Source organism: Cardiocondyla obscurior, linkage group LG01 (assembly GCF_019399895.1).
Source record: "Cardiocondyla obscurior isolate alpha-2009 linkage group LG01, Cobs3.1, whole genome shotgun sequence".
In the NCBI taxonomy this organism is placed as follows: Eukaryota; Metazoa; Arthropoda; class Insecta; order Hymenoptera; family Formicidae; genus Cardiocondyla; species Cardiocondyla obscurior.
Window position 1 is genome coordinate 12,348,746 of NC_091864.1, and position 26,011 is coordinate 12,374,756.

The following is a 26,011-nucleotide window of genomic DNA, read 5'->3' on the forward strand; positions in this document are numbered from 1 at the left end:
TGATGTATATCATTTATATTATTCTATTACTACCTGCATTAGTTTGATTTGTCGGTGGCGGGCGATTTCCATTAGTACCTCGAATTGCCGAAGACGACGGCACCGTCACTATTACCATGCTCGCCACTCGATCAAATAAAAACAAAGTTTTTAACCTAAAAGCCGTTGTTTTTAACAATCTTTATGGATGAAAGATACTTCTTTAACGAAAGATTAAATAATAAACTCGAGGTACTTAGCTGATATAAATACGAGCTTATATATATTAAATGTCTTAAATAAATTTTATATATAATTTATTTTGTTAATAATATTAGTTAGGCCTTTAATGCGGATTTCTATTTGTTAAATCTTGTTTCAACTAAATAATATCAGAATAATTATATCTTTTACTTTTGCAGAAATATAGTCAAACGGTTCATCTAAAAAATATACTTACGTCTGAATTATTTTGGCCACGATTGTGCAATGGACAATGTATCAATGAACAAACGTGAAGATGACTTAGTAGCAGAAATTACAAAGTTACGTGAGCTGTTGCACGTGAAAGAAGCCGAATTGGCTCATTTAAGGCATGAAAGGCAAATTACATTAGAAAATGGTTTGACTAATGACGAAATTTGTAGATATAGCAGGCAGATCTTTCTAACAGAAGTAGGAGTAAAAGGTATATGCTACATATAAAAGATTCGCGTCATAAAATATATTATATAATTATTATAACTATAAAAATATTGCTTCTTATAAAATATAACTATATGACTAATTATTGTACTAAACATATCAGACAATATCCGATTTTTGTTAGGTCAAAAAAAAATAAAGAACAGCTCTGTACTCATTGTGGGAGCTGGTGGTCTTGGTTGTCCTGCAGCATTATATTTGACATGTGCTGGTGTTGGCCACCTAGGCATAGTAGATTATGACGACGTTGAAATAAACAATCTTCATAGGCAATTATTGTATACAGAAAGAAGCGTCGGCTCTGCAAAAGTGGTTGCAGCAGCCGAAAGTCTTAATCGGTAAAAATTGTATATTAATTTTATAATTAAGCAAAAGTGATGCTATTTTGTGGACGTAGACGTAAAGATTTTTTTTACAGATAAATAATATATAATAATCTCAATGTTTGGTTAATTAAAAAATTTTCCGCGTGATAGAATTATTTAAAATGACTTGTTTTGTATTATGTTTATAGGCTAAATAGTTATGTAAAAATCACTCCGTATAAAATTCAGCTGGACAGTAATAATGCTTTAGATATCATAAAAAATTACGATATTGTAATTGACGCTACAGATAACGTAGCTACTCGTTACCTGTTGAACGATGCATGTGTTTTGAGTGGTAAGCCATTGGTTTCGGGATCAGCATTAAGGTTTGAAGGGCACTTGTCCGTATTTAATTATAACAATGGCCCTTGCTACAGATGTATATTTCCTAAACCACCACCACCGGAAACTGTCACTAACTGTGGAGATGGAGGCGTTCTCGGTGCAGGTAATTCTTCCATTTATTTTTATATTTGCATATCATATTAATATATATGTAATAAAACGTTAATTTATTTTTCTTAATTTCATACCGCGAAACACTAGCCGTGGGTACAATTGGTGTATTACAAGCGCTGGAAACGTTGAAGATAATACTTGACATGCCTGACGTGACTTCGAAACGACTTTTGTTGTTTGACGGTATGGAAACTAAATTCCACAATGTACGTTTACGCCCACAGAAAGCAGACTGTATGATTTGCGGGGAGCACCGTGTTATACATGAATTGATAGATTACGAACAATTTTGCGGCGCTAAAGCTAATGACAAGGAACCTAACTTAAATTTACTGAAGAGAGAAGACAGAATTTCAGTTGAAGAGTATAATCAAATCATCGATTCAAAATCGCATATATTAATTGACGTACGTTCGGCTGAAGAGTACGAAATCTGTCACTTGAAAAATTCCATTAACATTCCTTTCCTGCAACTGAGCAAGAATCATAATTTAGAATTATTAAATGACAATATTAAAAAAGTGAAAGAAAAATACAATTCAGCAAATTGTAAGATATCTTTATCTACATTATAATTCTTTATGTTATTTTTTGTTATTAATTTCGAACTGTATGTATTCTTTCAGTATATCTGATGTGCAGACGTGGTAATGATTCACAAAAAGCAACTCAGTATTTAAAAACAATATTCACCGAAGATAATTTGAAAATAAAAGATATAATTGGAGGTATCCATGCTTGGAGCAACAAGATAGATAAAACATTTCCCAAATATTAATATGTTAATATATACGATATTAAATAAAAATGTATTAAAATATGTTTTAATATTTTATTACTGTTGAAAACAACATTATTATTGATATGGTATAGAATTTGATATCATATTTTATAAATTCATACATATTTGATTATTGAAAAAATAAAAGTATATATTTTATTTACATACTTAATTAGAATATTTTTTTATTTCTTCCACAGTTAAACTAGTTTCCGGATTCTTATAGTGAATATCCGGTAAATTCCTTAGTTTTTCTGCTGCCTGTTCTGGTGTTAGATCTCTCTGCACCTGAGCTAAAAGCTCATAGCCAACCATGAATTTCTTAATGGTAGCAGATCGCAATAAAGGTGGCAAATATATCCCATGAAAAGTCCAATATGGATAATCATCGTGCAGAAATGGACCCGTGGGAGCACCTTTAATGTCAATAAATCAATAGATATTAACTGGGTTAAACTTAAATGCTACATAAAGATTATAAATAAAGTATTAATCATCTTTCTTTTTACCATGCCATCCCATTGAATATGGAAAAGAGCACTGAAAGAGATTGTCATATTTTGTACATAATCTTTTCATGGTGACGGCTAGAGATTCTTGCTCACTATCTGACAAATCTTGCATTCTCGCCACTTGTTTTTTGGGCAACACCATCGTTTCATACGGCCAAACTGCCCAGAATGGTACTACAACTATCCAATCTCGATTCTCTATCACAATGCGCTCCTGTAAAAAAAATTACGTTAGTTCAACATCGAATTATTTAAACGGTAAATCATTCTAAATGCTAGAAGCAAATTATCCCCTTGAATTTTGTCGTATATATATATATATATATATATATATATATATATATATATATAATTTGTAACTAGCCTTTTTTATAACTTCTTTCTGCATGTAATCTATAAGAAGAGGCTTCTTGTGACGTTTATAATAATCATTGAGGTACTCGTCTTTTATTCTAATTTCATTTGGCAAGAAGGAACTAGACCATATCTGACAGTGAGGATGTGCATTGCTGCAACCCATCAAAGCGCCTCTGTTCTCAAATATCTGGACCCAGGTCCATTTTTCACCCAATTCCAGCATCTCGAATATCCACCTGTTACATTTCGTAGTATTTATCTTTCAAAAAAGTGACAAACATAAAATGCGTTTATTGAATTTTACTTACTGTTTTATTACTTCCTTAATTTCATTTGTTTTCATCAGCGCTATCGTTACATTCGATTTTGGATGAAAGCACATTACTTTGCAGGTACCTTTAGCAGATCGTATTTGGAACAGTTCATCTTCTGGCTCTGGTGGATCTGGTACTGATTCTAATAAAGCGGGAAAATCGTTAACAAACGAGAATGTATTCTGATACATTGGCGTTACCTGTAATATAAAATAACAATTGTTTAATAATTTAATAATAACAAAGCGATCAAAAAATATAAAACTAATTTTCAGAAAGCTGTTAACATACACGCTAAATTTTGATATTTTAAATATAAAAGTCAAAACAGCAAAATGTTATTTTTATATTAAATACAATAAAAAAACTGGCTTACTTTTCCATTGGCTCTGATATTTCCTGGGCAAAGAGGATTATTAGGATCGTAATCTGGAAGGTCTTCATTCGTCGTGGGTTCTATTTGACCGCCCCAAGGTCTTTTCATGCGGTGTGGTGATACCAGCACCCATTCTCCTCTCAACGGATTGTATCTTATATGTTGATGATCTGAAATACAATTAAATTTTATTAGAAAGATTATTAAATATTAGATGGATTAAAGAATGGTTACATGTACTTTACCAGTGGCATCAAATGCCGACGCTGTATTTTTCGATGCCTCTTTCATCCTATATACGTTTTGCGATCCATCACCTATTACAAATAAAATTAGACATTGTTTTAGATAATTCTAATTACTATTATAAACATTTCTTGTAACATCTAAAAGAAGAGTGTTGCAAGAACAGCTACATGCTGCATTTATGCAGTAGATATTTACTGCTTCCCATTTACACCAAAGCTCAGATAATTGTCACTTGTGAGATTATTCTATCTTCATTGTTTAATAAATGTTAGAAAAAGATAGAATGACATTGCAAGACAAAGTTATCTAAGTTTTGACGTCAATGAGAAGGCAAGTATTACGTAATAGAGTAGGCATCAGGATTCTGTGTTACATAATTTTTTTCTTTTCTGCCTAACGTTTCAGGTTGAAGGTGAATCTAATTATCACATAGAATCTCATATTCATTCTTCGTTATTTGACATAAAATTAAATAAAATACATAACCAAATAAAATACATATTATCTTGGGGGAGGGGGGGAGAAGAGAAAACCTTTTGGGAGAATACTTTGCATAAAACTACTAGTGAAGTTTGTATTAAAATTAATAAGTAATACTAAATATTAAAATGTGACATGGTACTGATCACGCTTACCTTTTACTGACATTGTACAGAAGAGCTCGACGAACGACTGGCCCGCAACAAAGTTTGATAAATTTAATGAGCGTATATCGACATCACTTTCCTCTCGTGTTTATATGACCTGTATTTTTTTTGTTTTTGCAGATAAGAAGCGAACGAATGCATTGCCTAACCTTACAAGATACCGAAAAGTACCGGAAAATGATCAGTCGACATTTGCTTATGCGCGATCCAAGCAGACAGTTTAATGGTGGGGGATACATATGCTAATTAAACCACGTGTATTGTATGAATTTAATTAAGCGAAATACATTTAGACTTGGTATGACTAAAATATAAATCAGACATTTTAAAAATAAAATAAGATAAAGTTAATAATTAATAAGATAAAATACGGCAAAAAGATAAAAAGCAAAATTTAATCAGACAATAAAGCAAAGTTTAATCGAACAAATTTAACACAAATGTATCTTATAATTTTCTACATCTTTAAATTAAATAGAGAAAAACAACCAGAAGATTCGCCGGTATTATTTCAATATATTGAATTTTATTACAAAATTCTTTTGTTTAGGCTACAACATGTAATATAATTGCGTTTGGTCTAGACCCTTATCAAAAGAAAAAGCTAAACTGCACCATATTTACTATTGTCTTAATGAGCCACTTCGCTAATTCACGCCTCGAGGAAAGACCTGGAAAGGCAAAGATGAGTAAACCGTACGTATATCAACGCTCCCACGAATTTTTTTATGTAAATTTCTGAAAAAAGATCGTGCTCGGGTCGTTCTTCGTATCGCTCAATTTCTTGTTAAGCCTGACTATTACTCAACAATCATTGCGATACGAAGTATTCTATCGCATACAAACAACAGAGAATAATCTCGCTGAATATCTCACATGCATTTTGCTGCATACGAAAGAATACAAATTTAAAAAAAAAAAAAAAAAAAAAAAAAACGCGAAAGTGTCCCCGAATCAAACATCTCGGCACATACATTTTTATCCATATTTATAAAGACCTCACGTATTATCAGCGATTCTTTATTAATAAATTTAGTACTGAACAATTATTGTTCCTAGCAAGCACCGAATATTGCGTCAATATTGCAATATCGTTGCAGCAACGTTGGAATATTGCCAGAATTTTGTTGCAATATTCGACGTTCGCTAGGTTTAATCTGAATTCGCTCTGGACAAACAACGATCTGGCCGTATTAATAATCCCGATACCAAATTTGGAACTTGAAATAATCCGTATAGGTATCACTTATTCGACTCCCACAAGAGCATGCTTAAAGTAAAAGTACAGAACGCTAATTATTCAGATGTTCCTAAACAATCGTCGCTTCTAATAACCGATTCTCGCATTACAGATCATCAGAAGCTTATCATTGAGAGGGAGAGAATGATAGAGATCTCGCTGAATGTACAACGTCGAGTTCAACAACTTGGGGCGATACAAATACATCTCTACAACTACCGTTTACAAATTGCCGTCGATATATAAGACTGCAGGCGAGTCGCGCCTGCCGATTGCACATGAAAGAAAGAAAAAAAAAGAAAAAAAAAACAGTAATAATTGTTAATATGATCAAGTCGGTTCCTCGAGGCGCAGCCTAAGAACCGGCGGCCCCAAAGACATGCTGTGCCTAAAGAAGAAGACGATAGTGATTGTACGTCCAAATGCGTACAATCGGTATACCTCGCAATAGGTGTAAAAATAATAAAATTAGTGGTAGCAAACCCTTTCTATTACATTATACGGCATGTAGAGTCTGTGTACATGTTTGCCGGGCGTTTCGCACGTGGGTATATGCGCAGAACCGTTCGATCCGGTCGCAAGACGTTCAACGTAGTAAAGGAAACTCTCCCAAGCAAGCTAATTCTAAGATAATGTAATATCTTTTTTTTTCTCGTTTATTCATATAGCTTCTATTTATATTAGGTATGCATGTACGTGTGATAACTAAACAGATACATGTTTTTTTTTCTTGTCCGTCGCACGCGGCCACTAGCGGCCTTAGCTTCAAAGAGCAGGAGGCTGATTCGATAAGACTTGAAAAACTGAAGCTCAGTATCGCGATCACCAGCCACCAGTGTAACTGCGTCTGTCCCAGGGAAGATTCTGACTTATTTAAACCTTCTTCATGCACTCCAGATTGACTGATTATCATCTTGACTTAAGCCGATATCTACATCTCGCAGTTGGCCCTAATACAAATTAATTACATAATATAGAAAACAAAAAATTAACAGTGTAAACTTTAATAAATCACGAGCTTTCTTTTGTTATTAATAATAACATGCCAAAATAATCTTCAGTTGAAAACACGTTAAAAAAAAAAATAAAATAGTATATACATATAAAAAATAAATTATAAATTCAAGTTGATGAAATGAATCCAAGAAAGACTTTGATTAGCGCTCTTTCAAAATATCTCTTGGACATTTATATCGTTCTTACAGTAAACCAGATTTAGATTCTCTAGAGATGTACAACGACTTTCAATGTAAATGTTAATTGATAGAATATAAATGCCGATACAAGCTGCGAGTGCAGAAAGAAACTTCAGGTGGTCTTTCAATGGGACTTCTTAAAGCATCAGATATTTATAAGTTTAACTAAATAAAATATAATCTAATTTCAAATTAAAATTATTTAATGCCAAATCAAATTATAAAAACTATGATTATGTAATTATAAATATATGAGTATGTAATAATAACTTTTATATATTTTTATTTGTTTGAAGAAGAATGCAAAGTATTACAATAAAAAAAAAAATAAAAAAACTTGCACGAGTATAAACAAATAATAACTATATAAAATAATGTTAAATAATTGCATGCTATGACGTAATGAAATTTCTCCATGCCTTGCCAATTACGCTAACTGCTGGTTCTGTTAAAATCCATTCTATTTATTTCTCACATAGGATACACTTGAAGCAGCCTCCTGTTCTCCAATATAACTATATTTAATGGTTTTCTCATAGAATTATCAAGTAAAATTTGTAAAATACAATATACTGCCTATCATAAATTCTTAATCTTCTTCTTTATAAATAATTATAGTAATAGTTTTCACACCATTTGTTAATTTATTATATTCAGATGTCGTTTCTTTGAATTAAATTTAAATATTACATTTGTGCCCCTTCCGCACTAAATCCATTTTTTTTTCTTTTTTGTAATAATCTGCACGACTGCACGTGTTATGTGTGTATATATATAATACATGTAATATATAATCTAAAGGACTTACGGAGTATTTACAATATGTACATGTTATTAACGATGTGTCGTTCAAAACCACTCAATAACTTTTATTTTCTTCTCGGTCATTATTAAAGATTCAGTTTCTCCTTTCCTGCTTTCCACGCGGGGACACACTACTACTTTACGGCGAATAAACGTCCCATTCCATTCTGGAAAGAAGCCCCGCTCGATTTAGTGGATTACACTGAGGAATAACGGTGAAAAATGGTTCTGGTCAGATTTTTCGCTTTGTTATCTCTTGGACGAGGCGACCGCTCGCTAGAGCTCGCGATTTCGTAATTATACAAATCCAATTGAATCAAAAACTAATTACAGAAAACTTACAACTCTTAGAAAATAGGCTCCGCCCTGCTTTCACTGTTCTATCACTCCGCTCTTGTTCTCTACACTTGGCCAACCTCAGATCTGCCTCTGGCGGCATAAAAAGTGCAAAAACTACAGAACAACTATTTGCTTTAGAGGTCGAAGAGGAAGACTCTACAACTTTATTTCTCCACGTGACGCGCGCTAAGATATTAAAAAAAAAAGAAAAAAAAAGAAAAAAAAATAAAAAAAAAATTATCTTTAGAAAATCCGTACTCCATTCGCATTCGCGTTGCCGCTTTTTCCTCTGTAGCAAAAGTTGCAATCTTACCTGGGCACGTTTCCCTCTACCTAATTATTCAGGGTTGGCCAAGTTCTCACTCATGCTACGAATCAAGATCGTCCTCTCGTTGGCTACTGAAGTAAGACACCAGCCCACCGAATTCACCGGTGCCGTGGTCTTCGTCGTTCGGATGCGATTGCTGCGGCCCCGCCTGGGGCGGCGGTGGTCCTTGGATCGCCGGCTGGTTATCTGCCGGAGAAGAAAAGTGCTCCGAAGGATACGGCGAGCTTTGGTAAGCGGCTGCGTCATCCGCCGTGGACATCGGCGGAGGTGGCGGGTAGGCACCGTAGTGATAATTGGGAGGAGGAGGCGGATGATACGGTGAAAAGTTACCGGGCGGTCGGTTGGGGGGTGGTGAAGGCTGCTGCATGTTGTGGTTGACGGGCGAGGCATTGGTGAACGGTGGTATCTGATGTCTGGGTCCCATAGGATTTTCGGCGAACCTGGCCATCGGCGGACCACCTCGTACGTACGGCGGAGGTGGCGGCGGTGTCGGGCCTCCCTTGGCCAGAGGACTGCCGGCTGACGGTGGAATCATCGCCGGTCCGCCGGGCGCCAAAGGCGAACTGCGATCTCTACTGCTAATAGAAATCGGTCCGCCGCCCGATGGAGACGGGTCCATCGGATGGTGCGGCGTGTGATACATCTGCGGCCCGGGTACTCGCATACGCATTGGCGGCGTGCCCGATCTGACCGCGGCGAAATGCGGTGGAATAGACGTTTGTCCCGCCTGTCTATAAGGCGACGGGATTCTAGCACGCGGCTGCATTTCGTATCCCGTTCGCGGACCGCCCATCATCTGTCCGCCAGCGTTGGGCCCACTAAAATACTTGTGACCCATCGCAGCTGCCGCTGCGGTGAACGACTGTGGAGTGCTGGACACCGGTTGAGATTGTAGCATTCTTGTGATGACGGAAGATTGCTGTCCGGGTAGCGATGGGTAAACTGGCTGTGAGTTTGATGGCTGCGTTGACGGAGGCCCTGGTGTTGGCACAGCACTCGCCGGTGGTGTAGAAGGTGCAGAACCAGATGTGCTACTACCTGGCGTAGGAAGAATATTTGGTATATCGTTCTGTTTCATGTCTGAATTCGAGTCAGTACCCATGCCGGCAATCAGGCCAGCTTCAGCCGCGGCTTTAGCCGCTGCTTCCGCCGCTCTAGCCGCCTCCAACGCAAGAGTCTTCTTACCCTTGCCACGGCCACGTCGTTTCGGCTTCACCGGCGTGCCATCTGGATTAAAAAGCTGCCCGTCAGGTCCGGTCATAAGAGGCATGTGTCCTCTCTCAATGCTTCTGTCGCTGTCCGGAGTCAGCCCTGTAGATAAAGTAGCTGGATTCATGTGTGACATATTCGTCACGCCGTCCGGTGTCCCCACTCCACCAATAGCCGTTGATGCAATGCCCAGATTCGGAGCGCCATCCCTGCGCATTTGCTCGGCGAGTATTTCAGCTTTGCTGCGACGTCCACGCTTCTTCTTCTTAGGTACCTCGCCATCCGTTCCTTCGGGCGCGTTGGGATCTCTCTGTCTTTCCGCTGCTAGTATCTCCAAGGCCTTCAATCGCGCTTTCTCTAATTTTTTGGCTTCTCGTTCCTCTTTCTTCTTTTTCTTGGCAATTTCGATCGCCGCAAGCTCTAACTGTCGCCGCCCGTACTCTTCGTCCATCATCTGTTCGAGTTGTTCGTCGTCTAACTCAGCTAGCTCTCCGGCACCAAGACCAGTAAGAGATCCTTCGGGAACGTCTCCGGTAAACGAACTCGCTACCGACATTGTTGTGCCAGTAAGCCCAACGTTATCTGGAAGAGTGTCGTCCATCTTAGAGACTAGATCGCCAATAGGATTATCCATAACTGAGCCAATCATATCTCCGTCAATGTCGTCCCTTTTCTTACGCCCTCTATTCTTGCTTCCGGGTTTCGGTCCGGGTTTTTTCCTCTGCTTCGGTACGTCATCGGACAACGATTTACGTTTCGCTCCAGGACTTCTGTTATTACGTCTTTTAGATTTTGGCGACTTATTTTTAAATTTTAGGGCATCTTTTTTAGGAATATAAACATCTCCTAAAAACATTTAAATTTAAATTTATAAATAATCGTTATTTCTATTTTTACGTTGTATAAAATATTTAATATAAGGTTACCTGAATCAGAATCCTTTTCCCCGTCATCATTTATGTCATCGGCCTCATTTACCACAAACTCGTCTTCACTTTCGCCAGCTTTCCTCATCATTAATGCTTTTTTCAACTCCTATAAAAGAATTAAAATTTAGATACACGTGATAATTTCGTTAACCTTCTATGGGCCGAATTTTCTTTTAATATAAAATAATATATGGAACGGAAAATAAACAATTATTACCTAATTATACTCAATTTATTATGCGGATAAAAAAAATTCATCTTATGAAAAAAACTAAAATTATTTGGTAAAATGTCAATATATTAGCGTATAACCTAAAAGTAACATGGGCCCATAGAAGATTAAAATCAAAAAGTCACCAACCTCCTCGCTATCAGATGCCATCTCCTCTCGGTAATTGATTTTTCGTCCTCGAGTCCGTCTGCTTAATATTTCCTCCTCTTCCCGTTTGCTCTCATCCGGAAGTCCGCCATAAATAATCTATAAATAATAAAAATGGATTACTATTTTTTAAAACTTTAAACATAATTGGCCATTAAATAAAAACACAAAACCCACCTTTCGTCTAATACCGGGAGTCTTTTTTGGTTTAGGTACAATATCCTAAAAAATAATATTTTATATTAAATTTGTTTCAACCGGAGCGGAGGTCCGGGTGTACTCCGCAAGGGTAATAAAACTATTATATATATTAAATTTGTTTCAACATTTTAATTAAAATTTACTCACTTTTTTGATTTTTTGAATTGGCACTATTTCTGACGGTTGTTGAATCTGTGGTATCGGAATATCAGAAGCTACTACTGCTTCTTGCAACGTCTCATCTTTTATTTCAACGTTGCTTTCACTTGGAGCAGTTTCAAAATTCTCCTGTTTATCAACGTCCAACATTTCATTTAAAGTGGTGTTAAAATCTGGTAAATTAGGTTCACATTGTTCTTCCACTTTTGGCTCGTCATCTTCGTCGTTCTCACTTTGATTATCAGATTCTATTATGCGTTTTCTCTTTTTTTTCTTCTTGCCCTTCGTTTTGGGCATTGTCCTGACTCTAGATGTGGATATTGTTCTGCTTCTGTAATAATTAAAAAAATTTAAATATTTTTCTGTACAACTTTTAATGTTATCTTTAATATTATGTATTATTTATTTTATTTCGTACTTTTTCTTTCTCTGCCTCCACGAATTATCGCTATCTTCGCTATCTGAATCTCCCCACATGGATCGTGATTTCTTTCTTTTTGGTCGGTCACTATCATCGCTGTCATCGTTAACTACAAATAACATTTATTTAGAAATTTAAATTTAACTAATAATTATTAAATTTATTAATTATCAAATAATAATTCTTTAAAATTAAATTTATAATCTTGTAGATTAACTGCACAAATTCAATTGTAATTACTTTAAAATAATTTTAATTACTTTAAATAAAAATTTAACATTTTGAAAAATTTTGTACAAAATATACATAACGTGACTTTTATATCTTAGTTTGTAAGTAATTAAAGAATTAAAAACTATATAATAAAATATAAAAAATAATAATAAAATAAAAAATATAGAAACTGCCAAAACTTACTAAAATCTTCATCATAAGCTCTAGTCATGCGTGCTCTCGTGGATCTTCTAACAGGACGCGAATCGCCTTTTCTACCACGACGCTTTACGTCAAAGGTACTGTCATCGGATGATGTAATATGGTCTTCGAAGTCTTCCTCATCGTCCGAGCTTGAACCCTTGAAATCCTCGTCACTATCCGGGTCATCCTCGCTACTTATATCGAGACTATTCAGTTTCCTATGTTTCTTGCGCGCTAACAATTTTCTAGCAGCCATAGTTTGTTCCTCCTCCATGTCATCCATAATCTCTTCGTTCTCGACTTTATATTCTTCATCGCTTTCCTTTTCCGGTTTTGATTCTACATCATCTTTGTCCTCTTCTAATTGCGTCATCTTTAATGCTTCAGCCTGTAAAATAAAAAAATATAACAATAATTTCACAATATTGTATTTATGTAGTTTACATATTTAATTATTTTTATCTACCTGTGCTTCTTCCTTTTCCGCGTTAACTATCGTGGCAATGTCTTTGCCTCTTCCTTGATTACCAGCACCTTGAACCGCCTCAACTTCATCCTGAATCGCGGCGTTAATCATATCGTCATATTCATTAAATTTATAAGTGCTAGCACACCGACGTTCTCGTAATTGATAAACTGGTTCGCTTTCTTCGCTGCTTGATGTTTCAGAGCTGGAGGCCGACGAAGAAGATTCTGAAGATTCTGAAAAAATAAATTAATATCGCGTATACTACAACGATAATTATTTTTGAATTATCTGATAATATTATTTATCTAATGTAAATTAAATTAAAAGAACGAAATATAAACTGTAATATAAAATACATGACGCTCACCGTTATCCGAATCTTGACTGGATGCTTGTGATCCTGCTCTCGATCCACGTTGTCCTTCACCTTTGTGAAGTACGTTATCCAGACTTATACCAACAAACGCTAATCGTTTCTTTCGCAGTACTTCATTCTCGTGTCGTTTTGTCAATTGATCCAGTGTTTTTAGAGTTTTTTGTAATTTCGTCACCAATAATGTCTAAAAAAAGAATGTAATAAGTATAGAATTATGCAAAAATAATGTAATTTTTATATTCAGACAATTTACAAAGTAATGTTACAAAAAAAAAAAAAAAAAAAAAAAAAAAATTAAACGTACATGCTGACACGGTGGGCAAAACCAGTCGCCTTCGGGTATAAGCATAAGAGCTGGCCTGAGACACGAACAGTGCCAACCCTTGTCACAAGAATCACAGAGAAGAATCCATTCGGGATGATCAGCCTTGCCACATTTTTGACAAGCATATTCATCTTCGGCTTCCTCAATGTCACTTTGAGCTAATAAAAAAGAAATACAATTTAATCGTATGAAAAATTATATTTAATTGCACTTAATTCCATTAAATGTTTCTCTGGTAGAGAACTTACCTTTTTGTGCTGTTCTAGCACGTCGTAACGGTTCAGATTCTTGATCCTTCTCGAGATCACTTTCAGGTGAAAACTCATGGTCGCTTTTAAACAATAAGGATCCTTCGCTCTCTATATCTTCGTCTTCGTCTTCTTCGTCTTCATTCTCATTTTCTTCATCACTACTAGATCCGGACGAGCTTTGCCATGGATTCGATTCGTTAAATTTGGCAAGCATCTTCTTTTTCTTTCTCTTTCGGCTTTTCTTTATAGACTTTTTCTCTTTTTCAATTTCCTTTATTAAAACAATTTCTTCCTCGCTTTCCGGCTACACAACACGAATAATAATTTATACAAATTCTAATTACTATTTTTCAATTAACAAAACGAGATATTCAATTATCAACATACCTTTTGTTTCTTTCTCTTTTTCTTCTCCGATTCTTTTTTCTCTTCTATTTCACGCATAGTTTCCTCTTCGATTCTGCGCCTGTCCGCCTGCTCTTTTATTTTCAATTGTGCTATTCTTCTCGATTGCCTAACGGGCGTCTCGTCTTGCTGTTCTGCCGTTGGCCCATCCGTTTCCAGCGAGATATCTCTACCTATTTCTAAGCCTAATACCATTTTTCCTAAAACAAAAAAAAATTAATAACAATAAAAAGAAACCTAATCTAACCAAAATAAAACAAAGTTTTTAAATAATTAACAGGTTTTTACTAACACGAATTTTCACGCGCACCAACTATATTTATCTACTTACGTTTTTTCCGCTTTTTCTGTGTCGCATTTAGAGAATCGTTGGGTGTTCCATCAGGGTGAACGCTGGGCGACGTTTGATCGCCCTGAAACTCTGTGTGTTTTGGCCGATTAGGACGTCCGAAGCCACGGTGACCGCGCCTCCGTCTACCCCTTGGGCGACCTCTAATTTTCTTATCAATCACCATCGTCTGCATCGTAGTCGGATCGTTGCTGTCCTTGTTGGTGTGCTCCATCGTATTATCGAGATCACATTTCACAGCTTCATCTTCGGAGCTCACCGCCACCCCGCGACTTTCCTCGATGGACTTCCGCAATTCCTTGTCAGGCATACGTTTCGCGCGCAATTTCATTCTCTTGCCGCCCATAATTTCCTCGTCCTCTGGCTTCGCAGCTCCATCCTCGGAGTTCGATTCGTTCGCGCTGTTCCGCCGCTTGCGTGAAACCTTCGGCGTGTCGATAGTGCTGTCTAATTTCCAGCCTTCATAAGCAAGATCAGTCGCGGGCTTCACGCGAATACTTATCTTGGAAGCGTCGGACACGTTCTCCGTGATGTTTTTCAGAGTCTCGTCATCGCTTAATGCTAATGGATCCGCCTCTTCTTGTGGCACGTCTAACATATTTTCATTGTCCACGCCATCAGAATCTTCAGAGGCTGCGGAGAAACTTTTCATTTCAATATCATGAATCTCTGAGCACTCTTTCACATTTACAATTTCCAGCTCTATCTTTTTCGTGTCTTCTACCGGCGCGATAACCGCGGAATCGTTCACCATGCTGAAATCGTTTTGAAACAATTGCGTCGAGGAAATCGTTGGCACTTTTGTCTCATCCTCGATCTGCGGTTTCAAATTTTCGGTCTCGTTGGACATCTCCGAAGTTTTGGACGTCTGCACGTCGGAGCTTAGATTTTCTAAAATTTTCTCGTCGATTTCCAGACATGGAGGCTTTTTTAACGGAGGAACGTCTTCTGCGTCTGAAGTCTCAATCAGCCTTTTACTGGCTTCTTTCTTGGGATCAGGTTTTACAGTATCGACTTCCGAAATATTTTCTTGAGCGGAAAACGTTGACTCGTTATTTGCGTCCAAAGGCTCGCTTTTGTGGAAATTCTCTGTAATTTTATTTACATTCATGTTTATACTAAAAGGCTCATTTTGATTGTTGCAACTATCCAAGTTATTGACATTATCCATCTTCGCGGGCATCGAATTTGAATAATACGAAGACACGGTCCCTTCCGAACTTGCGTTCTCGGTTTTCCACGCGTGCGATTTATCCGTGTCTAAAGTGTTATCTAATTTCGCCGGGATGACGGTCGATTCTGCCTGAATCGGTGACAAGTTTACCTTCTCCGAAAACGGCTTAGCTAGACATTCCTCTTGCGATTTTGCGTCCCACTTATTGTCTTTGTTACCACAGTCCGCGAAGTCTTCTTTGAATCTCTTACACGGGACAGGCAGTTCTTCGGTAATAAGTTCATTCACATTTTTTGACCTTGTGATATTCTCAGTATCTAAATTAACATTTAATTTCTCGTCTATATTTTTTTCTTGTTCTATCACGTGGAAAACGCCGGTCACCTGATTATCATTAATTTCTGCATTAAATTCTGCGCTTTCTTGGGCAAGCGGAATCTTTGTAACTTTATTTGTCTCGCTTTCGCTGAAATCGATAACGTTTTCAGATGTTAAATCTGCCTTTTCTATCGTTTCGATAGCGTTTTGAACGTCTTGCACCATTTTCATGTTATCAATCGAATTATTAAAATATTCCTTCGTTTTTTCATTATGACTGACGGGCGCCTCGAAGCTTTTGCTTTGAAAAGATTCGGTAGTCTCTTCAGTTATGGCTACTGGAAGCTTCGTCACATCTGATACTTCCAACATTTTCGAATCGTTAAGAACAGAAATATTTGTTTCTTCTTGAAAATCATCCTTATTTAAGAATATCGATTGGTCGTTCGAATATTCAATGTTATTATAAACAGATTGAATCTGTGTCTCATCAACACATTTTTGTTCTTTAATTTTAATGTCTTCCTCTACAACTATTTCATCTTTATTTAATATCTCATCGACTTTCGTTTCTAAAGGCTTTAATTGTTCGACGGACTGCTCGATTGGTTCTTCAGGCATGTCAGAAATTAAATTTGTGCTATCGACGTCTTTTTCTTTTTGGTCAAGCAACTTTTCGTCTTGTTTTTCACTCGTTTCTTTCTCTATTGTAGAAACGGCGTTGTCCTTGGGCTCGTTCATTTGCATATCAGACTCAAAGACGTCGTCGCTACCGTTATCATTCGAATCGCTATCATAATTCGCGACTAGTGACTGCTTGCTAACATTCACTACGTCTACTTGTGGTTCCTGAGAAATTACGTCTATGGCGTTTGCTTCCGATTGTTCAGAAATTACAGCTGTCGCGTTTGTCTCTGATTTTTCCGTAACCGAGCTATCGGTGACTCCTTCACTTTTATCAATTTCGCAAACATCCTTTATAATTACCGTGTCTTGTTTCTCGGCGTTGCAAGTTTCATTATCGTTTTTCGCCGTCAGTTCTTCTAAATCGTTGTCGGTTTTGCTCTCCGTGAAAATCTCAGACTTTTCTTTCTCCAAAGAGACGATTTTCGTCGTTGATAAATCGGTCTCGGACCGACTCGACTCATGCTCAATGATTGCAACAACTGGAGGTTCTTTCGATTCTTTTTTCAGTTCTGTTGACGTTTCTTCTTTTGGCGTTGCCTCTTCTGGTTGCTCGCTACTCGTTGCAGTTTCCTCGATTTGTTTAAATGACTCATTCGACTCGGATATATGTTCGTCTATGACCATTTCGCCATTCGAGTCTTGGTCGACGCAAGAACTGGGATTTTCAGACGCGTTGTCGACGTGCTCGCTCGCAGACTGAGCTAAATCAGGCGAGCTCGTTTCTTTCGCAGTATCAGCAATATCGGACTTTGACAGTTCAAAGACATTCGTTTCAGGCACCGTTGCAGGCGAAATATTGAACGTAGAAGGCTTGTCAGTTTCAGACGAGGTATTTTCAACTTTTTCATCGTCCTCTCGCGCGGGTTCACTCTCCTGGGACGAAGAGTCTTGCACGGAGATATCGTCTGAACTGCTAATAGGAACTACATCGTTTTTATCACTTTCTTGAACGGACTCCGAACTAGTTACTACAGAGTTTTCAGGAAGATGCGCCTCGGAATTAACATCAAATACGGTGTCGTTGACTTGTACATCGTTCAATCGTTTGTCTTTAATTTCCTCGGAATCACCCGACCCGTCATCCTGCGTTCCCACGTCCGATAACGCGTCAGTTCTCTCGCTGTTCTTATCGTAATTCACGCATAGCGAGTCGGCGTCGGAGCCAGTCGTGCCTTTCATTTTCTCGTTGTCCGTATCAGTCGAATGATCCTCCTGGCCATCGATTTCGGAGAAATTATCGTTTTTATCACTCTGTTTGTCGCAGCTCTCCCCGATGGAGTCCAGATCGGTCCTTTCGAGCCTGTTTACCTCTCGATAACTCGCAGCGTTCGTTACATTCGTAGATTCCAACGGTTCGCTCGAATTATTCACGTCTTCGAACTCTCTGAGATCGGCTAGTTCTGCCTGCGAATTCACCGACATAGATGAATGCGCCGTCATCTCGGATTCAATCCTGCTCTGCTCCTCTTTAAAAACGTTATCCGACTGATAATCAGTTTCGCTTTTACAGTCGTCAGCCAGCGTTTTTTCATCCTTCTCCTCTTTATCGTTCAACAGCTGCGATTCGTCGTCCGATCCTTTGCAAGAATCTTTTTGAATCTCCGCGTTTAGATTTCCAGAATCCACAGACTGATCGCATTCCGATGGTTCAACATTCTTATTTTCTGTCGGTTGAATATTGTCCTCGCTGTTCGAACTGATTTTATTTGTGTTTTCCTCAGGTATACTTTCATTAATACTTTCATTTTCAGTTATCGTTTCTGACGTGACACTCGCGTGCACATTTGCACAATCGTCTTTTTCCATTTCTTTAGAACAAACGGGTTCCTGTGCGCTCGATTCTTCGCTCGTCTCTGTTTCAATCGGCGCGAGAGACAAGTCAGCAGCATCGGGTTGACTATTCGATTCTGTCAAGCTATTGGACGTGTCTTCTTTTGAAGGTTGATCCCTCGACTTACTTGGCGTCTCGATCTTTTCCACATCCTTGCTGTTCCCGCACGAAACGTCAGATTCCGAAGTAAACAGGTCTGATTTCAGTGAGTTATTATTTGTTCGCGCCAAGTCAAAATCTTCTGTCTTGTAGTCGGAGTGGACCGTATCGTCCGACAGTTTTGATGAAGACACGCATTCGTATTGCACAGTGTCCGTTTTCTCGCAAACGGACGTGGTCAGACTTTGTCCCACCTGGGATCCCAGTTCGTCGGTTTTCGAAGTATATGAGATGCAGTTGGGACCAAAAAAAAATCTCGGCGGAGATGCGGTCGCTCGTTTGCATTCATTGTTCGTTACTTCGAGAGTGTCTGGCTCGCGTGAGGTCACGCTACTCGAATCAGATAAGTCTTGCGTGTTGATAGAGTCTGCCGTAGGATCTGATTCAGGCTTCTGCGAGGTGTCCGCTTGACATGACGATATCGACGAGTCACACTGCACAGGCTCTTGAAACTTCGAGTCACTTTCCTGTTTTATTGTACTTGTATTTTCCGAACTTATGTCGGACACTTGCAATTTGACACTTTCTTCAACGACTTTTTCACTGCCTACGTTTACAGGATCGTCTGACTTGACGCTTCGTTCCACGTCGGCGGAATTCTCGTATCCGGCTTTGGCCGATTCAGACTCCACGCTCAACTTCTTTTCCACGTTAATGAGCTCATTATCCGTGCTCTTCTTCAGTGATATGTTTCCGTCGTTTGATATGATACTGCTGTCGCATTCTTTTTTCTCCTCCGGTTTCCCTACGTCCCACCTGGACGGCCTTTTCACAGAGCCGGTTGTACTTTTAGGTATTATCTGAACGCCCAGCGTGTGCTTGACCTTTGGCTTCTCTTGTATAGACTCTACTATTTGATAATTATCATTTACGTTTACATTAGACTGTGGATAGTTTCTATTTAATTTTACAGGGGTTTTGTTCGACAATATCGAACCCGCGGACACCTCGCCCTCGTTCAAAACCTTATTCTGCGTCAACGCCGTGGTAGCTGAGTCAGGTTCGGTTTTTGATTCGTTGCTTTCTTTATTGTCAGTCGGCGCGTCGTCGCCGGGGTTGCCCGTCTCACACTCAGCGCCAGAACCCTCGCCGTAGAAAAAAGCCGTCGGTTCCTCTATAGCCTCTTCAACAATCGGATTCACCGCGTCGCAGTCACTGCCCGATCCTTCACCCTGCACCATCATGATAGGCTCCTCGATAGCTTCACCCACCTCGTCTCTCCAATTACCGCTCATCATCGGTCTCTTGTCTAAAGAACCTCTGATCGGAATCACATCCGCTCTTATCCTCTTCAGCATGTCCTGCTGCACGTCGTCGTCTTCTAGCGGGCGCTTCAGCGGCGCGTTGTTCATTCTCAGCGTCGTAATTTTGCTGGGATCGGAGAGCAGCGCGTAGCCTGGCAACCTGTGCTCGTCCTTGGCAGGTAATCTAGCTGTATTGTGATACGGTTCGTATGCAGAGAACGGCATCTGTCTCTTATTCAAATCAGCCATCATCACGTGATTACGTAACATCACGTTACGCGCGTCGTACGGTAGATTCGACATTTCCGGCTTGCTTACTTTCTTCGTGCTCAAATCCATTTCTCGATGCTGGAACTCTTGAGCCCGGTAGCCCGGAGAAGGCAGATCCACTGTTTTTCCCAATTTTCGACTAGAAAGATCGATTCCCGAGAAATCCACTGGTCTGTTTTGTTCGTTCGCATTTTCCCAACTGCGCGGTGACGTCGATAAGTCTATGCCTCTGTGACTTCTGTGCGTCGACGACTTTTCAGATTGATTTCTCGCGCAAAAGTCTTGCGGAAGCCTGTCATCCTCACCGTTTGCCATATTTCCTAACATGCCACTAGATCTCGCTAAAGATTCTGCTATCTTGTCCAATGATTTCGGTCCGCTTGGCTTCTCTAATTTTTCCGACTGTATCCTTACGAGATTAGCAGCAAGTTGATCAATTGGTTTAACAGATAACTTACTGTGTCCCACAGAAATAGAATCCGTGGACGAGAAAGGCAAACTGTTTTTAGCGGGCAGTTTCTCGACGGACTTCATGACCGAGTCTGCCACTTCGTCGGAAGCTTCGTGTTTTTTCACCGTATTCAAAGGCGCGATAACAGACGTCGGGCTTACTAACTTCTCTTCTATTTGTTGCTTCAAGTCCACAATATTCACCAGTTTCAACGGAGATGAAGTGATAACGGGCGTTTCTATAGATTTTAGCGGCGCCGATTCTTCAACTTCGATTTTTGTGGCACTGGTCTGTTTATGCGTTACTGAGGATTTACATTCTGGTATTAAGGAAGCAGACGTTTCGTCAGTAGCCTCTCTGTAGCTCGCATCTTCCGGCGTTGTGTCCACTTTCATGTTTATCTTTTTCAAATTAGTCGCGGATAACGAAGACGAATCGTTCGTACACCTTGATTCTATACTCAGAGTTTGCACCATTTCTTGAGAATCATCTTCCTCTGTAATCTGCTTGGGACTTTCGTCATTCGTCGTGTCCTCGTCTTCCACGTCATTATCTTCCTCTTCGTCATCAATTTCCTCTTTCTCAGCTTCATTAACGATATCATTCTGAACTTGATCTTGATCGTGTTCTCGTTCCTCGTCAAATTCGTCACTTCTACCATTTGGTAGCTGTTTCATCTCATTGACACCGTTCTCCTGCACGACTTCGTCCTCTGCTAAACTCGGAGACGTTGTCACTTGTCCGGTGTCAATAATAGGTTTCTCAGAGATTTCTAAGCTGTTGCTGTCTTCGTTATTTGGTATAGGTCCAATTTCGCCATTTGAGAGGGTATTTATGAGATTAACAACACCTTCACGATCCCTATTATAAATAATAGTATGCAATATTGGTAATTATAAAGAATAATAAAAAATAATGATCAATAACAATACAAATAGTAATTAATTCAATATGCAACGTATAATGTATTAAAAAAGTGACTTACTTAGCTACTAACTCCCAATTCTCCTCATCTAAATCTTCCCTATAAACTCTTATGTTGCACTCTTCGTCTAACTGACACCAATACGCTAATCCACTTTTGTCTCTTCCCAAAGGTTCCACACGTAACTCATCAGCTGCCAATTTGTTTACCTCGTTCTTAAACTTTTGATTTAAGTCAAATTGTGTTTCCAATAATACCTAGAATACAAAAGATATTTAGCAAGAAGTAATTATTTATTGTTCCATGGGTGAGAAAAAAAACGTAATGTCACTACTTTAAGTAAACGCAGTTTAACAGCAATGCGAGCTTTTTTGTAACCAAAGCGTTCAAGTTCCCATCCATCCTGATTAGAGTATGTGTGGCAAAACTTGACTAGCGCTCTTTCCCACTTCTCTGGTGACACGGTTTTACGTGTTTTGCGCAACAGTTTGATGTGCAGATCTATTAATTCTTGTGACACTAGAAAAATTACAAATATATAAGAAAACTAAATAATCATTTTTACACGCACACACACACATACACACAGTAGATATCCAAATACAAGATTTGATTGGAATAAAAAAGCCTCCTTAAAAAGTGTAACATGTATTCAAACATTCAATATTATAATAAATTAAATTAAAATAATGTTAAATCAATGATTTATAACGTTAAATAATTAAAATAATGTTTAAGCAAAAATTAATATAAGATATCACAACGCAAAACTTCCTAAAAAAAAAAAAAAAAAATATCTTGAAACTCGAATTTAAAGTGCCAAAAGAAAGCAAGTCGTCTTAAGACCAAAACTTTGAATGAAAGGCTGAACAAAGGAGCTGGGCCCCGCTTTGTTTACGCGTTCTACGGTTAAGGGGCCGTCGGCTAGGATTCCCACTTGGCGCGGATCAATGAGACGTTTCCCGGAGGCCGAAACGGCGTAAGTGCGTCGCTTGTAAACTCGTAATCACGTGTAACCGACGGGCTAACAAGGAAGGTGGCAGCACGCGGCGGAACAACAACAACGTGAAAACCTTCCCCTTTCCCCCCTCAGGCCTCGCGGCCGTATCTGTCAATAGCAACGCCTCACAAGCGGAGGGAACGTGTTATTAGGCCGCTCAGGTCGGCGCGAAACCGCGCGGAACGTAGGGGAGGGGTGTGCGGGAAGGGGACGGTCATCTATAGCGATATCTCGCGCCAAGCCGCTCGCACACACCAAAACAAAAAGCGGCGGCGGCCCGCCGTTCTTAGTTTCTTGCTGAAGGAAGCAAGAGACAGACCACTACCAGAACAAACGGATAGACGAGGCTTGCAGTCGAAGCAGAGACGTACGAAGGAAACTAATAGTACGCGCTTGGACGACTGGCCTTTCGCGGGGGCGGGTCGCTGTCGCTCTTTCTCTCGCTTCTTCCCGTACCTCTTCACACGTTTCGTCTCTTTCCTTCCCTCCGCGCGCGCTGCAACACGGCCGTGGCTCCCACTGTTTCTCTCTCTCTTTCTCTCTCACTCTCTTTTTTTTTCCGTCCTTTCCTCCCGCGCGCGCGAGAGCACATACACAAGCATAGAGAAAGAGAGAGAGAAAGAGGGAGGGAAGGAAAGAGAGAGAGAAAGAAAGGAAAAGACAGAGGGAGAAAGAGAGAGAGAAACGGCACAGAAACCTGGCGCGGAGACCTACCTTCCTGAGTGTTCTCGAGCATCTCCTGGAGCCTCGCGATGTCCGGGTAGATGATGCCGCAGGATTTGCCGAAGCAGCCGAGGAACGAGCAGATCACCGCGAAATTTGGGTCACTCGCGCAAGAGGCTTCGTTATCGGACGCCATTTTTCCGACCGTTTCTCGCCGTTGGGCCCCGCCGCCACCACCACCAACGCTGCCAACGCCGCCAGCACCACCGCCGCCGCCGCCGCCACCGTCGCCGCCGTTGCCGCCGTCGTTGCGCCCGTCGTCGCCACCGCCGTCAAAGCAGGCGACGCGCGCTATCGCGTTAGGCGGCCGCCGCGAGTCCCATTTTCCCCGCCGATCACCAGTGCCAAAACGTCAACACCAACGCGCACACACACAACTAGAGGGCCGGCACCCCGTCAGCAGGTAGTCGATTCGCCGGGCGTCTCGACGCCGACGCTTCCCGCTTCCTCGCCAGCCACGTCCGCCGCTACCTCGCCGCCGCGCGCGCCCTCGCCCGTCGTCTCCGCGCGCCTCTTCTACCTGCGGACTCCGGAGCGCGGACAGCAGGGGGCGCGAGGGGGACAGCAACCGCGCGCTCGGAGCAAGAGAAAGACGGAGGCGACTCCCTCCGCCCTCCCGCGGGAAAAGACGGGCGAAAAGAAGCGCCGCCGCTTCTGCCTTTCTCTCTTCGCCTCCTTCGGCGCTACGCGCGATGGTTTCTGTCTCCGTTCCTCCTCTGTCCTTCCTCTCTACGCTTTTGTTTCTTGATTTTTTTCTCTCTCAACAAATCACGAGCACGAACACAACGCGCGAACCCTGGCCGCCTCTAAGCGCGTCGTTTCCATTTCTTTCCCCCCTTCGCCCTCTCGTTTTTCACTCTTTCCTTCGCGGCACGCATGCAGCACACGTATTACGCACACACGCGCGCGCGTCCGACGTCTCGCTTCGTCAATGCCGAGAGCGCGCGCGCGCGCAAGTACGCACGCACGTTCGTCGGCGGTACAGCGACAACGACAACGACGACGGATTCTAGTCGAGGATTTGAGGCACCCGGGGCGAATGTCGCGTGAACACAGGCCAGCACCGTCGCGAAATCACGCGGGCCGAGTGGACGCGAGCGTCCTAGACAAGCGTGCATGTAACGCCGCGCGAACGTCGAGTCACCGGGTACGCACGAGCGGCGCAGATACGACCACCACGACGACGACGAAACGCAGCACTGGACATCGCCTTCGGGATTGGAAACACGCTGAGGGTTCTCAACCTAGACAATTGTGCTACCGCGCCAGGCTCGTATCTCCCGCTTGGCGATCGTGAAAAGTGAATCTCGCCGCGGATTATTCAGTACATTCGAGAGAACTGTTGATAAATTTTTATCATAAACTTTGATTCCTACGTTTTTTTTTTTATTTGTCATCTTGATAAAATATTATAGGCATTACTTGATTAAAATCTTGATTTAGCTCGATTAGCATTAATGTACTGAATTAATTAAGTCATTTAATGAATTTGTTAAACCTTATTCTGCGGTAAAATATTTCAACCATTTTTTTTATTGTTATGTTAGATTAATCGATCAATTTTATGGAAAAATATTATCTTCGCGAATAATAAATAATTAAAAGAAGTTCAAGCATAACTATTCTGTAAAATAAAAGCGAAAGTTCAACTGACGAATACCTTCCTTTCTAAATTTATTGCAAGATTGAGGACGAATAAATATAAAGCGCCTGTAATTCAACTCTTTATTGTTAATTCGCAGTAAAGGAAAGGGTTTTTGGGTACTTTGATACAATTCTGGTCATACCTGGCGGTCTTAAGCCGCGTCCACGGGAGTATTTCCGTCCTCCTCTATCTTTCTCACCCTTTTTCGTTCTGCTATTATCTTTCTAATCACGCCTGCAACCAATGCTCGTTCGATTTGCGTCGGTGAATTATTTTCGTCATCGCGGACCTACGTGCCGTACTACGAAAAATGGGGGACCGCTTCGAAAGAGCGCGAAAACTTCCAGACCAAAGTACAAGCGTAGTGTCCCACGTTCGCTCCGCTGAACAACGTTCTCGCTCGATGACGTATCTGCGCAGTTCGCGACAACGTAGAAAGCATGAGCACCGTGTCGCAAGACCGTATGTGGATGAGTGTTCCTGCGATTTAAAACTATTTTCACTGAAAAATTGTACGTACATATTTGACATTTTACAAAAGGGCCATTGTAATTATTCGAATACTTTTATGTGCAATAAAAAAAATATTTGAAAAAAGAATTGAATTTTTTTTGAGCACACAAATTCCTTTGAAAAATAAATTTTTGTGCAAGCTGCAGATTTACCGCTTCTTGTAGCGTCGAGTGAGAATATTAACGTAACAAAGAAATAAACGATAGTTTCTATCTACGCACAGTTTAATATATCAATAATGCTTTTTAATATTTGATTGACAAAAATTATATAATTGTTAAAGTGAATATATCATGTTGCAAGGTGCATTTACAAAACGTGTTATTAAAATCGTATATTAAAAAAAAGAAACTTATATTTTTAAGAGAGAATTAATCGCGAGAGAACGTTATTTAAGGCTCGAGATTCAAGTACGGTCCTGTTGACAAAAAGAGGGAGGACGCGAGGCTTGATCGCTCTCGTGAGCGCACGCTTCTTTCAAATTTAACTCTTAAGGTGATCGCAACTTTCAAGTAACCAAGCTGCCC

At 40.0% G+C, this 26,011-nt stretch overlaps 3 protein-coding genes across 8 annotated transcripts; 1 reads left to right on the forward strand and 2 right to left on the reverse strand.

The window, feature by feature from the left end:
• Nucleotides 1-92: 92 nt before the first annotated feature.
• Nucleotides 93-2,302, forward strand: Uba4 (Ubiquitin-like activating enzyme 4). The gene is made up of 6 exons (XM_070657024.1): nucleotides 93-231; nucleotides 402-667; nucleotides 809-1,022; nucleotides 1,199-1,500; nucleotides 1,599-2,060; nucleotides 2,138-2,302. Exons 2-6 carry the CDS (start codon nucleotides 469-471, stop codon nucleotides 2,287-2,289), a joined length of 1,329 nt encoding a protein of 442 aa, XP_070513125.1. The 5' UTR covers nucleotides 93-231; nucleotides 402-468; the 3' UTR covers nucleotides 2,290-2,302.
• On the reverse strand, nucleotides 1,538-4,876 carry Galt (Galactose-1-phosphate uridylyltransferase). Of its 3 annotated transcripts, none has more exons than XM_070657036.1 (8): nucleotides 4,736-4,876; nucleotides 4,097-4,168; nucleotides 3,852-4,021; nucleotides 3,470-3,675; nucleotides 3,169-3,397; nucleotides 2,802-3,018; nucleotides 2,461-2,708; nucleotides 1,538-1,984 (listed from the first exon to the last, which is right to left on the reverse strand). In XM_070657036.1, the coding sequence occupies exons 1-7, from the start codon at nucleotides 4,746-4,748 to the stop codon at nucleotides 2,461-2,463; spliced, it is 1,155 nt and encodes a 384-aa protein (XP_070513137.1). In that variant the 5' UTR covers nucleotides 4,749-4,876; the 3' UTR covers nucleotides 1,538-1,984. The 3 variants fall into 3 exon arrangements, with proteins under 3 accessions (XP_070513137.1, XP_070513155.1, XP_070513146.1); XM_070657054.1 differs by lacking the exon at nucleotides 4,736-4,876 and adding an exon at nucleotides 4,296-4,320; XM_070657045.1 differs by lacking the exon at nucleotides 1,538-1,984 and having other exon boundaries at nucleotides 2,330-2,708.
• A 1,006-nt stretch (nucleotides 4,877-5,882) lies between these two features.
• LOC139102795 (uro-adherence factor A) lies at nucleotides 5,883-24,145 on the reverse strand. Of its 4 annotated transcripts, none has more exons than XM_070656945.1 (18): nucleotides 23,318-24,145; nucleotides 21,938-22,122; nucleotides 21,664-21,860; nucleotides 14,527-21,539; nucleotides 14,178-14,395; nucleotides 13,788-14,094; nucleotides 13,519-13,697; nucleotides 13,206-13,398; nucleotides 12,836-13,071; nucleotides 12,370-12,757; nucleotides 11,950-12,061; nucleotides 11,520-11,862; nucleotides 11,349-11,393; nucleotides 11,154-11,270; nucleotides 10,790-10,898; nucleotides 8,640-10,709; nucleotides 8,330-8,416; nucleotides 5,883-6,937 (listed from the first exon to the last, which is right to left on the reverse strand). In XM_070656945.1, the coding sequence occupies exons 1-16, from the start codon at nucleotides 23,460-23,462 to the stop codon at nucleotides 8,695-8,697; spliced, it is 11,802 nt and encodes a 3,933-aa protein (XP_070513046.1). In that variant the 5' UTR covers nucleotides 23,463-24,145; the 3' UTR covers nucleotides 5,883-6,937; nucleotides 8,330-8,416; nucleotides 8,640-8,694. The 4 variants fall into 4 exon arrangements, with proteins under 4 accessions (XP_070513046.1, XP_070513051.1, XP_070513055.1 ...); XM_070656954.1 differs by lacking the exon at nucleotides 5,883-6,937 and having other exon boundaries at nucleotides 7,627-8,416; nucleotides 8,640-9,692; nucleotides 9,840-10,709; XM_070656950.1 differs by lacking the exon at nucleotides 8,330-8,416.
• Nucleotides 24,146-26,011: the final 1,866 nt, after the last annotated feature.

Coding starts and splice junctions, on each gene's coding strand:
- Galt (XM_070657036.1), bottom strand. Junction 3,676..3,851: donor ATATCAGAGCCAATGGAAAA/GTAAGCCAGTTT, acceptor TTTATATTACAG/GTAACGCCAATGTATCAGAA. Junction 3,398..3,469: donor ATTAAGGAAGTAATAAAACA/GTAAGTAAAATT, acceptor GAAATGTAACAG/GTGGATATTCGAGATGCTGG.
- Uba4 (XM_070657024.1), top strand. CDS start 469: ATGGACAATGTATCAATGAACAAACGTGAAGATGACTTAGTAGCAGAA. Junction 1,023..1,198: donor GCAGCCGAAAGTCTTAATCG/GTAAAAATTGTA, acceptor TTATGTTTATAG/GCTAAATAGTTATGTAAAAA. Junction 1,501..1,598: donor TGGAGGCGTTCTCGGTGCAG/GTAATTCTTCCA, acceptor GCGAAACACTAG/CCGTGGGTACAATTGGTGTA.
- LOC139102795 (XM_070656950.1), bottom strand. CDS start 23,462: ATGGCGTCCGATAACGAAGCCTCTTGCGCGAGTGACCCAAATTTCGCG. Junction 14,095..14,177: donor AAAAGAGAAAGAAACAAAAG/GTATGTTGATAA, acceptor CGTGTTGTGTAG/CCGGAAAGCGAGGAAGAAAT. Junction 11,863..11,949: donor TGGAGGCAGAGAAAGAAAAA/GTACGAAATAAA, acceptor TAATTATTACAG/AAGCAGAACAATATCCACAT.